The sequence below is a fragment of the Phasianus colchicus genome, chromosome 1 (assembly GCF_987193195.1).
Source record: "Phasianus colchicus chromosome 1, bPhaCol1.hap1.1, whole genome shotgun sequence".
Lineage (NCBI taxonomy): Eukaryota > Metazoa > Chordata > Aves > Galliformes > Phasianidae > Phasianus > Phasianus colchicus.
Window position 1 is genome coordinate 46,541,842 of NC_143436.1, and position 13,560 is coordinate 46,555,401.

Consider the following 13,560-nt stretch of genomic DNA (forward strand, 5'->3'; position numbering starts at 1 on the left):
CAGCTGCAGCCAAACCTGCCCTCTCCAGCTGGGCTGCTTGCTGTCATTTTGGTACGATGCCAGGCTGCACCCGTGGAATGCAAGCAACAGTAGGAAATGGTGATTTTTAAGAATTTCTAATTCTCTTAAACCTCTGTGGAATTCCATGAAGCAACAAAAAGGACACTTTTCAGAAAGAGGACTTTGTCCAGACTAATTCCAATGGCCAACTGAATTTAATGACATGTTAGCATTTCTCAGAAGAGGAAAAAAAAGCCTAAAACACAAAGACTATAACCAAAAAAACCTTTTAAAATGGAAATTACCAGCAGGCTGTTAAATACGTAGGCTGTTACAAGATCCTGCCACAATGCTGTTTAAAGTATTAATAAAGAAGCGTGTAAAATTAATTGCAGGATTATTTTCCCAACATTAATTTTTGATACTTAAGACTTTTAAACTTGTCTGTTTAGCACTCCAATACTGGTATCCCACAAAGAATATTTTAAATTTGTTTCATTTTTAAGGTAGGAAACTAGAACGACTCCTTATCTTACATTTATGTACCTCTGCAGCTATGCAGGGGAATCTGCATGCATTCCTTTGTAACTCCAGCAAGTGAAGGACTACCAGAATGCAAAACATTTGCTTTCAGGGACAACAAAGTGTTTCAGGTAAAATAAATTATCTTCTAGAAAACTAAAATGACAGCGCTTACCTGTATACATGTCTGATTTATGAAAAAACTCTTGTCAATCTTGTAAATTTTCTAGTTTAATTTCTTTTTAATTGTTATCTTTAGGATCAACTTGCAACAGTATAAATCAGGACTGAGTAAACATACAACTAACTGCTAAATGTTCTAATGCCTAAAGTAAATTGTATGCTACTAGTGAGCTACTTTTTGATCCATCTTCAGAATATATTCTGGAGAACACATTCAAGCATCAGATGCTTTGCTAGGTTAACCAGAATGCCGATGGCATTTCCCCCTCCCTCTATATTTTAAAAACACATTTTCTATCCTCATGTGCAATGCTTATTTCTCATGCTTTATTGCTGGCATACTATTTTTATAATTCACCTGAAATGTGAAACACATTCGTTCTACTCTGCATGATGGGAGATAAACATGTAAGCACTTTTGACATTAGTACTACTGTGTTGTCTACAGAGATAAACTATCCCAACTTGTGCTTATCTTTACTATTTCCAGCACTAGATACATCAAATGCTCTGAGAAGAGCTACACTGTGTGGAGCCTTTTCTTGTGTCTGGCTAGTACCCAACTGCATTATGTCTTATGATTTACACAGCACATTCAGACATTAAAGATGAAAATTTAGCACAAAATAGAATACCAACAACCAAACCCAAACAAACAAAAGGTTGGAAGAACATGCTGAGGTATTCATAAGTTCAATTCTCACTACTCTGCAGTGTGGCGTATCTTAGTAGGAAAACCAGAAAAACAGAGTCCTTTACCATTCACGGTTGTGCCAATTTGTAGACTGTTTCTTTCTAGCAACTAGAAACCTTTCTCAAATTTATCAGACTACAAACACTGCCAATCTTTCAACTTCTGGACTGTTTCCTTCAGGCTGATACTCTACTCACAACAGCAGTAAGAGAAAAGAGATCTGGCCTTCTGCCAGTAGAAGGAAGTGGGGGGAAAAAAAAAGGCAGTTCTTATATTATCAAGAAATAGGTCAAAAAAGCCAGAAGCAAAACCTATGATATGTTGTCTGATCATCCTCAGTTATTTCTTAAATGCTTCATTTAGACAACCTAACAGCCAACTATCTCCAGAACTAATATTCCACTGCCTGTGGCCACACGTTCCTTGGAGAACAGGCTCAAAGCTAATGACTCAGCAGTGTGGTTTGAGCAACTCAATTGGCAGAAAACTACTACCCCTTTCAAACAACATGAGTCATTACCTGCTGATTCAAGTTTAGGAGCCAAGAGAAGAAGGAAGTTAGCTCTGTCAGGAATAGCTAGTCAGTGGGCTAGCCTAATACTGCACCATTATATGAAGATCTTTATTGGTTTGGTTCTTCAGCTCGTTCTCAATAGTTACATTTCCAAAACACAATTACTATATTCTAGCAGACAACTAGCTCCTAACTCTCCCTAAGATTTTAGCTTATCTTTCAGGAGTTGATAGTGCTAAATAACATTACTGAAAAAATATAATTCGTCTTCTGAGCCTACAGACATCACTCCGATATTCCAAACAATTCACTACAGATCAAACAAGTACAATTTGCTCTCGTGTAAGCATCGGTTTGAATTAGCCCTCTCACTGGTTTTAGCAAGCAATAGCAAGACATGTCAGATGCAACCATAAGATGTTCACTAATAAGTCACAGTGCTTTTTTTTAAAAAAAAAAAACTAGGGAATGCCTAACGAAATCTAAAATACTACATCATATAATCCTCTATGCAACACAATTCAGCTTCAAGCTTATTATGAAAAAAACCTACTTTTTACAGTACATTTTCCTTGCAGATCTTAAACAAAAAATGTGTATGGTATACTACATGCTACATAAAGCAAACAAGTTGAAAAACATTTGCTTATGCCTATGAGAATGTAAACATGCTACACCACTTCAGTTTTGAATACCATGTAGATTTTTTTCCCCTCTGAATGCTGCTTTATCAAATTTCTGTGCTTTTTTTTTTTCAAATGACAGCACAGTTCAAACCAACTTTATCCTGTACAGTATTATGACATACTACAAGACTGCTAGAGGCAAAAGCAAATGGAAAAAAACAGCCTCTAATCAGAATATATTTGTACAGATTTTTCTCATTTGGTTACAGCACTGCAGACTTAAGAAACTGGCACGGTCCTGAAGCAATACACCAGCATACACAACCACCAAAAAAACTGACATCATTCATGCAGCATGCTATTTTCTCAACTTCATAAATAATTACTCAATTACTATAATCAGAGCCACTCTTCTAACAGCTGACATGAGTTTTCCTACTAGATATATAAAATCCTAGTTACTTATCTTTTTTTTTTTTAATATTGTTTTAATATTATGTATTGTGAACTGACAAACAGCTTACTAAGATTTCTTTTTCCAATTATTCATAACCTCACATAAAAGATGGCTTTGCACATCTTTAGTGTTTAAGAGAATTAAGAGTGCAACTTTCTAAATATGCCCGTAATACAAACAATTGTCTCAATATACCATCATTTATCATGGGGCTAATAGAGACCAGTGAACGAAAGGACAAAAGATTTAACTGGTCTGAAAAGTAAAAAGTATACAGAAACAAGCTACTGTTTCTGTTCTAGTTTCACAGCATATTGTCAGCAAAAATTCTTCTAACAAATTGTAAAACTTTTTCTTTTTAAAAGGACCACTCAAAAAATGTACAAGTAGCTGGATGAGTATCTGACTCTCAGTCTCAAAAAAATCCTCAGCGCAAAAACCTGGACTACATAGCAATGAACAGGTGCAACTGATTCCACTGCAATGCAGAGTGTCTTTTCTGTCTCCTGCAGCATTTTGCACTTGAATACTACGTTTTTCCTTTACATTTGAATGCTATTATTGATACATATTTTTTCCTTAAAAACATTAAGCAAGGGATCCATTTCTATGCTGTTAAATCTGAGGAAAGGGTCATCGAAGTATCCTTTCTTCTGTTAGAATCAGTAGGAAAAATAGAATGTTAAGACCCATTTATAAAGCAACACTGCTATTTTTCACTCCACAAATCTCTGCAGTTTTTAGCCAGTCTACTGAAATTCAACACTATTCAAATTCAGCACAATTCATTTATCCATGGAATGGAACACCTCGCCTAAGAGGACAGGCTGAGAGAGCTGGGGTTCTTCAGCCTGGAGAAAAGAAGGCTCTGAGGTGACCTGATGGTGGCCTTTCAGTATCTAAAGGGGAGCTACAGGAAAGAAGGGACAGACTCTTTAGCAGAGTCTGTGGAGACAGAAGAAGGGGAAATGGTTCATGCTCAGGGAGGGCAGATTTAGGTTAGATATAAGGTAAAAAGGTGTGGGTGGTGAGGACTGGAACAGGCTGTCCAGTTATGTGGTCGATGCCCCATCCCTGGAGACTTTGAAGGTGAGGCTGGATAAGGTCCTGGGCAACCTGATCTAGTTGTGGATGTACCTGTTTATTGCAGGGGCGTTGGACTAGATGGCCCTCAGAGATCTCTTCCAACTCTAAGGATTCTATTATTCTAAGAAAGCATTCAGAAATGATGTAAGAAATAAAATTAATTAGTCAATTATATAACAAAGATTTTTCTTTATTTTCCTCAGATCAAGTACTCAAAATATTCTCAGGAATATCATCATATCAGGAAGACCATGCATGCAGCTACATACTCAGAATACCAGTGACCACAGATATTTCTTAGTCTCTGCCTCCACTCCCAGCATAACAAAATTTATCAGTGTCTATGGTGGGTTGCTAGGCAAAGATGAACATACAATTCTAATCAATGAAATATCAGTATTACTAAAAATAAAGGTTTAACCTCTGTTTTGGGACTGGGAGTCACAGTTTCCCAGCACATCTATTTTCATCAAACAGAGCAAAGACTTCACCGCCAGTTCAAGAAAGTTATCACCAACCTCCACAGTAGCTACAGCCACTGAAATAAAATTATGTAATGAATTTTCAAAGGCCAGAAACCAGAAGTGCTAACAGCTAGTTTTGCTTTTATTTCCTTCAGTGCAGTGAAATCTTATACATATTTTTCAAGTAATATTTGTAGTGTTTATTTTTGAAATAATGGAATTAGCTATCTACATCAAAAAGCAGACTTTTTTTTTTCTACACAATCAAAGATACACTTTCTGAATCATTTCCTCACCAAAATAATTTTTAAAAGAATCTTTATTCCATGGATGCACCCTTCAGATTACTGGTAAGATGAATAAAAATTGGCTTTAAACAAACAATACAAGAAAGTTTCTGATTTATTTTACACTTCAGATGTCAGTGAAGCAGTTTATGGTGAAAGGCTGAAACTATTTAGCACTAATTCAGCATTCAGAAAGTACATTCCAAGACCTTCCATTCACAACTAATGAAAATGAAACAGGTAAGTGTGATAAAAAATCTGAAGATAAATAAAATACAGATGCAAGATATTACTTCATTTTACTGAAGTGTATAAATACACAAAAATTCCTCTCTTGTAGGTTTTTTTTTTTTGTCACTAATTCAAAGTACTCATGAAAAAGTGAACTTGGAGCATAGGGAAGAATAAACAATAAAGAATAACAATAAAAAAGCCAGTCTTCTGAGTTTGTGTGTCTGCCTTTATCATCAAACAAGATACCATGTTAGCCTCTTAACATAAACCCTGCTGATACCTAGGGTCTAGTGGCTATTTGACTCAGTGGTAGGTGCTGGGAGGTAACACATGCTAATAAAGCAAGCTCTGCTCCTTTTACTCTTTAATCTTCCTGATTATTAAGAGTAGTTTTCTGTTTTGATCAATTTCTCTAACAGGCCAGTAGGATGAAGCGCCCCAAAGAAAAAAATAAGCTGATGAGGCCTGCAAAGCAAGGGAAACGTAACTGGAAAAAATACAGTGAGAAACAGATCACTATAAAAATCAAGCTTGGAGACTTGATGGCACAAGTCAAAATTCTGAGAGGTAAGAGCATCTTTTCCTTCAAATGCAACTCTTCCTGCAATTCTCATTTCTAAATGGCAAGAATCTCAAGAAATACCAAAAGAAGAACCAGCAAACCAAAGGAAGTTACAGCAAAAGCAGTAACGTATTTAATGTTAACATGAGCAGTTTGACAGTAACTTTCTATTGTTAACCCATAGCATCAAACATTTGTGTCAACATAAAGCAGCAACTATCAGGGAAGGTCGCATAGGAAATTCAATTATTCAAAATAAATTGAAATCGGGAACTGAAAATCTGACTTTCCTGGACATAACAGTGAGGTTGGAGTGCAGGGTAGGAAGTTGCATCCAAATTCTAACTTTTTATCTGCTGTGTACCAGTAATCCAAGTGAGATCTGATTTGTAGATGTCTAAATACATCTAATACGATAACAAATTACTTGTAAAGGGAACTCAGAAAGAAAGGAACTTAAAAGGGAGACAAGTTATTGATGAGAAAAAGCAAAAAAGTAGATATTCCATCCTTATAAAATGGGTATCACAAAATGAAATAACTTTTCTAAGGAAACAACATTTTTAAGGGGAATGCCAGGACTTCTAGGATTATAGAGGCTCCTAACAGAAGGGCAAAAAGATATTTTCTGCTGTTACTCGACAGTAATCCCTATTCCTAGAAAAATCTATTAAAAGGAAAGTTCTAGAAGTCCCAGCTGAAATTATTTTTCTTGTAGCAGCGACTGTTTTTGACAGAAGAAATGAAAATCAGCTAATCGAACAGATCAAAAGGAGCCCCATCACTTTCATCAATGCTATACAAGTCATTTAGAATGTGGACTTGCATTTTTTGAAGTGAGATTTACAAAGAATCAAGTTTTATGCAAGCCTCAAAGTAGGAGCCTACAAACATAACAGCACGTTTTCTTGCGTAATGTTGCATAAGATCAGACAGTTTCCAAGTGCAACTGAGAACAGATAATACAGTGACCATGTTAAAGGAAGTAAACATTTGATGGTACACAGCTTCATGGTTGTTTTTTTTTTTTTTTCCTCTCTACCTACTGGTAGGTGATCACACAGACGCATGGAAGAGGTGAGCAGGAGATCTATATCATCTCAGAGTGCATAGAGAAGGAAATTAGACAAAATCCAGCAAATAAGGCAGAAAGGATTGTACAGCTGACAAGCAGAGAAGCAGGAAGAATCTTTGCTTACTGAAGCCTTATTCAAGAGACACTGTTGCAGGGATTCACAGCACCCTGTCAAGTAGTAAGAGATACTGGGGTGAATGCTCATGCTCTGCAGTGCTTCCTGCAGTTTTTTCCTGCTCCCAAAACTAATGACAGGAGAACATACTGTACTGCCTCTAACTTAAAGCCTGAATCAGTACTGCCATCCAGTCTACTCTTCAAGAATTTAGAATTTAAATTGAATGGAGGCTGATTGTGCCCTATTTACAACACATTGGAATGGAAACCTCTGAACCATGTTCTAACTTGAAGCCTACAAAGAGAAAACTGTAGCACTACATCTGCTTAAAGGTCAATTTATTTTGTGGGTTTCTCTCTGAAGCAGGTACATTTCCCTAACCAGAACCAGGAGCCAACTCAGTTATTCAAGCTGTATCAGTCAAGACTTGTGCAGCAGTCATAACCCTGGTAAAAGTGTAGGCTCACCAAAACCTTATTTTTCAACTACATGCATTCTTTTTTTCTGAAAGTAATCAGTACAACTCACACCTAACTATAAGATTACTTCACGGTTTTTCTGTTTCTCTTCTGAGCTAAAAGCATTAAATGTGCAGTTAATCCTCCCAGGGGAAAATTATACCCTACAGCAACGTGGTAGGAGCAGTCTGATCTGGAACAAACTCCTGCCACTAATGTGACAGTCAGATGGATAAGAACTGTTTCACAGGATAAAGTACCTGGGAAACAGGCTGGTGAACAGTGGGTTATGGCCCTCTGCCAGTTCACATAGGAAGACAGCTTACAGACTTTGGATTTTTGGGAAAGGAAAACAGATGTTTCAATTTGCACAGACTGTATCTCCTTATTTTTTTTACCCAGTACTGTACTTAATGAAGAATTCACTATCCAATGCATGGGCACAGGGCCTCCAATGAACACTTGCTGTTGGAAGTCAAATTCCCTGGACAATATATGTTTGCAACTACTGTCAGTATGGTTACTGAAAGGAGGGAAGCAACTGTCCTATGAATCACTAGTAGTCTATGGGTTACTTGCAAAATACTTTTTATCTAGACAACCAAATGAGATTCTGCCATGTTTTCTTCTGAATACCCTTGACAAGGGAATCTGTCTGCTATCCCGCAACGTTTTGATTTTATTCTAGCTCAGAATTATTTAACAATTACAGAGAAAAGAGTAATATGGTGAACACTAAAGATCAAAATGTATTTTCCGACATGCAAAAAGCATCCCAAGAACACTGGGACACAGACTCGATAATCAGCATCAATTACAGGATGCTTTTAGCAAGCATTTATTATTATTATTATTTTTAATGGGCTGCTGATTTGCAGAACTTTAAGGAAGTAGTGCGTAAAATCTTGATTATAAAGTTCTTAAAAATAAAAAAAGATTTTTTACAAAGTTTCAGTTTTACCTGATTAGTTTCCTTAAAAACAAACAAACAAACAAAAAAAACCAACAAAAACTCAGGACTTCTGCCAATTCAGTAGAAACAAACATATATACAAAATTATATTAAAAAATATTACAAATATAGCAAATATTATCCTAAATAAGCACAAGGATATAGTCATATTGAGACAGGCACACTCATTCTAACACAGAAAAACAAAGAACACTGGTTTGTTGAGTTTAGCCAACTCTGTATATATCAAATATATTTTGCAATGGATTTAATATATGATTAATGACTTCAGCAGACTACAGCAAATAAAAAACTATCACACATACTAATTTACTCTAACCTGTGTGTTCAGCATAGTGTGTATGTATATATAACGTATACATACATACAGAATACAAAGGGAATACAGCCTCAAGCTACCTAATCATGCCCAATCTAAAAATGACAGATTTCCACACACTAACAAAATAAAATTGAAATAACAGACACTTGCTTCTGAGCAAAGACCATTTCTTTATATAATAACATTACTAGTATTGAACTAGCCAGCTCCATGATGCAAACCACTCAAGGCAGGCAGGCAATATTTGGACTAAGAAGGAAACCCATTATTTGGCTCCCTTGAAGACCAAGGAAGCAACTGTTGCTATTTGATGGGCAGCAAAGCCAGGTTAAGCTGTGGATTCTGCAGTATTCTGCATCTTTCCCAGCAGTGTATAGATTAGTAGTCTATCCTGATTCACAAGGTTTATTTTTTCCCTCAGAAATGAGCAGAAAATTATCATCTGAGATTCTCATCCGTCAAAACTGACTGAAAAAAGCCCACGGGAAAACTTGGATGAGGGAATGACAGGCAGACGATATAATCACTTCAGGCTTTTTTGCTTAAGAAACCAGATAAATTGCACTGAAATGATTACGATTAGAAAGGCTTTTTAATCAAAGATATAAAGATTGTTACAGCTCCTTTTCTGTGGCATGCACAAACAGGTTTAAAACTGCACCTACCATGCTACAGACCACTTCAAAAGAGTAAACTTACGTCAGCTAAAAATATCCATCAGTGACAGCATTCCTAAAATTCAGAACTGAATTTTAATGAAGAAGTGAATTCATTTGTCTTGAAATCCTAAAAGCTGCTAAATTAACACTGAAGTAATTTGGGGGAAACATTAAAATTCTCATAGAACACACAGGAATAGCTGCCAAAAAACAAATGCTCTCATTGACTGGGTCAATCAATTGAAAAAAAAAAATACATTCAAGAACTACAAACAAGCACTTGGAATTTGGAGAAAAATGAGAATATCAGCACTGAATAAACCAAACTGAAATAAAAACCATTGGAAAAATATTAGAACTTCTTCACAATGTTAGGAGTCCACTAAAAAGCAGCTTTTATTTGATATCTCTTGAAAAAATTACACACGAATGTCCTAAATTTCTGTGACTTTTATAGTTTATTTTAGAGATACATTAATCCTCATTTAAATGAGAACCCTTTGGTGGCTCTTTCTCCTTAAGTCTCAGCATCTTTCCATTTCAGTTCATTAATTTCATGATCTGCCATTAACTTTCCTATTTCTTTCCTGACCTAAATATGTATTTCAGATGAAATGCAGAGGAAATAGATATTAAGCAAAAAAAAAAAAGTAAATAAACTTGTCTGAAAATTTCTTCAGTTTTGAGTTTATCCAGAATACATTCTGATATACAAGCTTTAAAGATTTTTTTAAAGCCTCCTGCATAGATCAACATACCTAAATTAGTTCTCCCATGTAAAAGGTCCAGCTTTAACAGTATTTAGATTAAACCTGAGATTAATATAAAAAAAAATCAGGAATTTCTAGAAAAAAAGAAGCAGAAGATATAAATAATTAATACAAATAATTTGTAAGTTCTTGGAATCAGACCAGCATTACATGCTTGGAGTCCTGGAATTCCAAGCATAGCAGAATGCCTCACCAATCAAAATTTTTTGGCATTTTCACCCTAGTGTAATTTACACAGATCTAGCTTCTCTAGTCCTATATTTCATATCATGCTTTGAAAGAAGATCTAAAATCTTACAAACTATTCATATTGGCATACATGCTGTTATGGAGAAACTGCAAAATTTTACATGCTTCTGTAACAAAGGGACCATTATCACTTTTATACATTTGAGAAACAGGGAAGCATTTTGTTTTTCTTTGCCAAGGGAAATGACAAAGCAAGCACAAGGGTGGCTAGTATTCATAATGAGACTCATAAATAAAGGAAATTATGTGCACAGTTATTCGTAAGGTACTTTTTCCTCCTTTTGTTTACCATTATTGTAAAGTTCCGTTCATTAAAAAACAGGAAGAGAGAGAAAGGCTCAAGCAGTCTGGACCACTGCTTCTGCCACATTTTGTTTTAGAAAGATTACACAACAGTTTTAAGGAAAAAAAATATCTGAACAGCACTCCTTCTTCAACATACTTAATGAATTGTATAGAATGTGCAGATATTCTAAAAACTACATATAATAAATTCTACCTAGAAATTCAAGTTTCAAAACATATTTAGCTTGCAAAATAAGCAGCTCATAAACAATGCAAGCAAGACAACTGTCTTATTTGTGTGTGACAAATGGAGCTAGACATTTAAGCACTATTATATTAATCCTCTCCACACTAAGTATGTCAAAATGTTTAAAGATGTTTGAGAAGACAACCAGTTACAAAGAACTAGAACAACTCCATTCTCTCTTGTCAACTTAAACAATCCTTATATGAAAAGTAAATTACCTCCATTGAGATTCGCCTATGTATTCGGTTTCTGAGACAAACACCCGTGGGAGACTGAACTTCATCAGATGATGTTCCAGAAGCTTGGTCACTTTCACCATCTGACCCCATTTTCAGATTTTCATGAACAATATCTTAAAGATAGTTAAAAAACAAACAAACAAAAAGAACACAGTCAATCAGTTTTCCACTAAATGATCTCTCTTAAACAGGCAGAAAACAACTGTGCAATGATTTTTATTTCAAAGGCTCACCACAGTAATAATAGTCTCAATACACTTTTCACGGCTCAGAGATCCCAGAATGAAAAAGGAATACTTCATAAAATCCACACACAAATTTTAACGTTACCTCTCTTAGTTTTCAGCAGAACAGAATTTTCCAAAACAAAAGAATGTCAAATTCCTATTTTAATACCTACAAGCCACCTTCCCATCAGGATTTCAACTCCTGACTTTCCTCATTATCTCTTCCTTCTACTATTGGATTAGAAAAACTTGTGTTTGCAATAGGAAGCTGAGATTCACTAGAGAATATATAAAATAAGAAAATATTTAAGATTTTCAGACTACTTGCCTTGCAAGTGCCTTTAAATAGAAAACTTTAAATAAATGAACACACAAAACAACTGAAAAGTATAGATATCACTTTCAGAAGTGCCAAATGTGGAAACTATAGAAAACACACTCGTATGGAGGAATAGGATGTACTCTGATTGCCTGAACAGAGGTCTACAATGTGTAAGTAGATTCAGAAAAGGGCTTGAGATTCAGAAGCCTTTCAGTGAAATTTATGTTTTCATGGGAGAATCTTAGGTAACAGTCCTGTTGAGTTACATGCTGTTGTAGGATCGTTATGAAAACTATAATTAGTACTTTTAATATAATCCTGTAGGTTCATCCACATAAAACAGTTCACATGTCATGTATGTACCAAACACATCACTTTTCTTTACTGCCACAGGATCTGCCAGACTTTGAAAGACTATTACTGTAAAGATTGAGGAGAAGAGCTGACGTGGCATCATTAATAGCATAAAGAGACAAATCAGATGCAAAAGTACACACAGTGTGAAGTTGGTCATACAAGCAAGTTACTCTGAGTGATGTTCTATTCTCACCTCTAAAATATTTGAGCTCCAAACTGCTACATAGAATCATAGAATGTCTTGTGTTGGAAAGGATCACAAAGATCGTCTAGTACCAGCTCCCCTACTGTGAGCAAGGCTGCAGAATAAATACATACACATATCTAAAAGGTGACAAAAGACCTGAGCTTCCCCGACCTCTTCTGTTCCTATTACTAAGTGTTATCTTGGACAGTGTAAAAGGGAACCTGATGGACAAACTCAACCCTGAAAAAAAGCTTACATAAACAAAACACGCAAAGTTCAATATACCTCAAAATATTTAGCATTTGCTCAGAAGTACAGCAATTAAAACAAAAACAAACAAATACCACACAGCACACAGACACAGACACACACGCACACAGAGAGAGAAAGAGAGAGACAGACAGACAGACGGAATGTGCATGTTTTATCACTACCAACAAGAAAGAAAGAAAACTGGCTTTTCAAGAAACAAAAACCCTTCAAGCCAAAGTTTGGATATCAACACATCTTCTAAAACGTTTGTCCTGTTTAGCTCATGTAGGATCACATAAACTTCAAAGGACTAAGCTCTTTCTTAGTACTATGAATTTCTTTTTACAGAAAGCATGAAGGATATAAAAAGAGTAACTACTCATAAGGTATTTCCATGTATTTTAACTTAATTTGTGTTTAATTACAATTCTTTAAGCACAAATCCCATATACAAAGCATGAGCCAGAAAAAAACAAGCTGCATTCCTTGCAGCTTGGTTTTGAACCAAAGGTTCATCAGTACTTCTAGATGCATGCTAGTTTGAACACGAGGGAAAGACTTAGAAATTGACTCCCAAATATCAACTTTAACCTTAGGCTAAAATGATAAAATATTACTCCTTTTTGTCAAATCTTTGTAAACTTAATCTCCTTTTATGACAGGGTGACCGACATACTTGACCAAGCTGATGAGGTCTTTTGGATTTCAGCAAAGCTTTTGCTACTGTTTCTGACAGTATCTTTCTGGACAAAATGTCTAGCATACAGCTAAACAAAAACCTAATGCAATGAGTGAACAACTGGCTGATGAGCTATGCTCAAAGGGTTCTAGTTAAAAGAAAGTTTGCAGACAATGCTAAATTGTGAGGAGTTTTTGACTCCCCTAAGAAGAGATAAGGCTAACCAATCATCAATGGAATGAAGTTTTAATGGCAAGTGCCAGACTACATCTGGGATGAAGCATATACGCACAGACTGGGGAACAAGAAGCTGAAGAGCAGCCCCACAACACAAGAAGGACATAGAACTATCAGGGACTGTTCAAAGGAGGGCTACAAAGACAATGGAGGACCCAGAGAGCAAGAGGCATGAGGAGCAGCTGAGGCCCCCTGGTTTGCTCAGCGCAGAGCAGAGGAGCTGAGGGGAGGCCTGATGGCAGCTGCAGCTCCTCACAGGGAACGGAGGGGCAGCG

The 13,560-nt window shown here is 36.0% G+C and overlaps 1 protein-coding gene across 4 annotated transcripts in view; it reads right to left on the bottom strand.

Annotated features, from left to right (window-relative positions):
* CDK17 (cyclin dependent kinase 17) overlaps positions 1-13,560 on the bottom strand; it is an 88,378-nt gene that overhangs the window by 22,408 nt on the left and 52,410 nt on the right. For all 4 annotated transcript variants that reach the window (XM_090140096.1, XM_031600427.2, XM_090140098.1 and 1 more), the window contains one exon: positions 11,004-11,137. In XM_090140096.1, the coding sequence (XP_089996222.1) occupies positions 11,004-11,137 (134 nt within the window). The remainder of the gene's footprint in view (positions 1-11,003; positions 11,138-13,560) is intronic.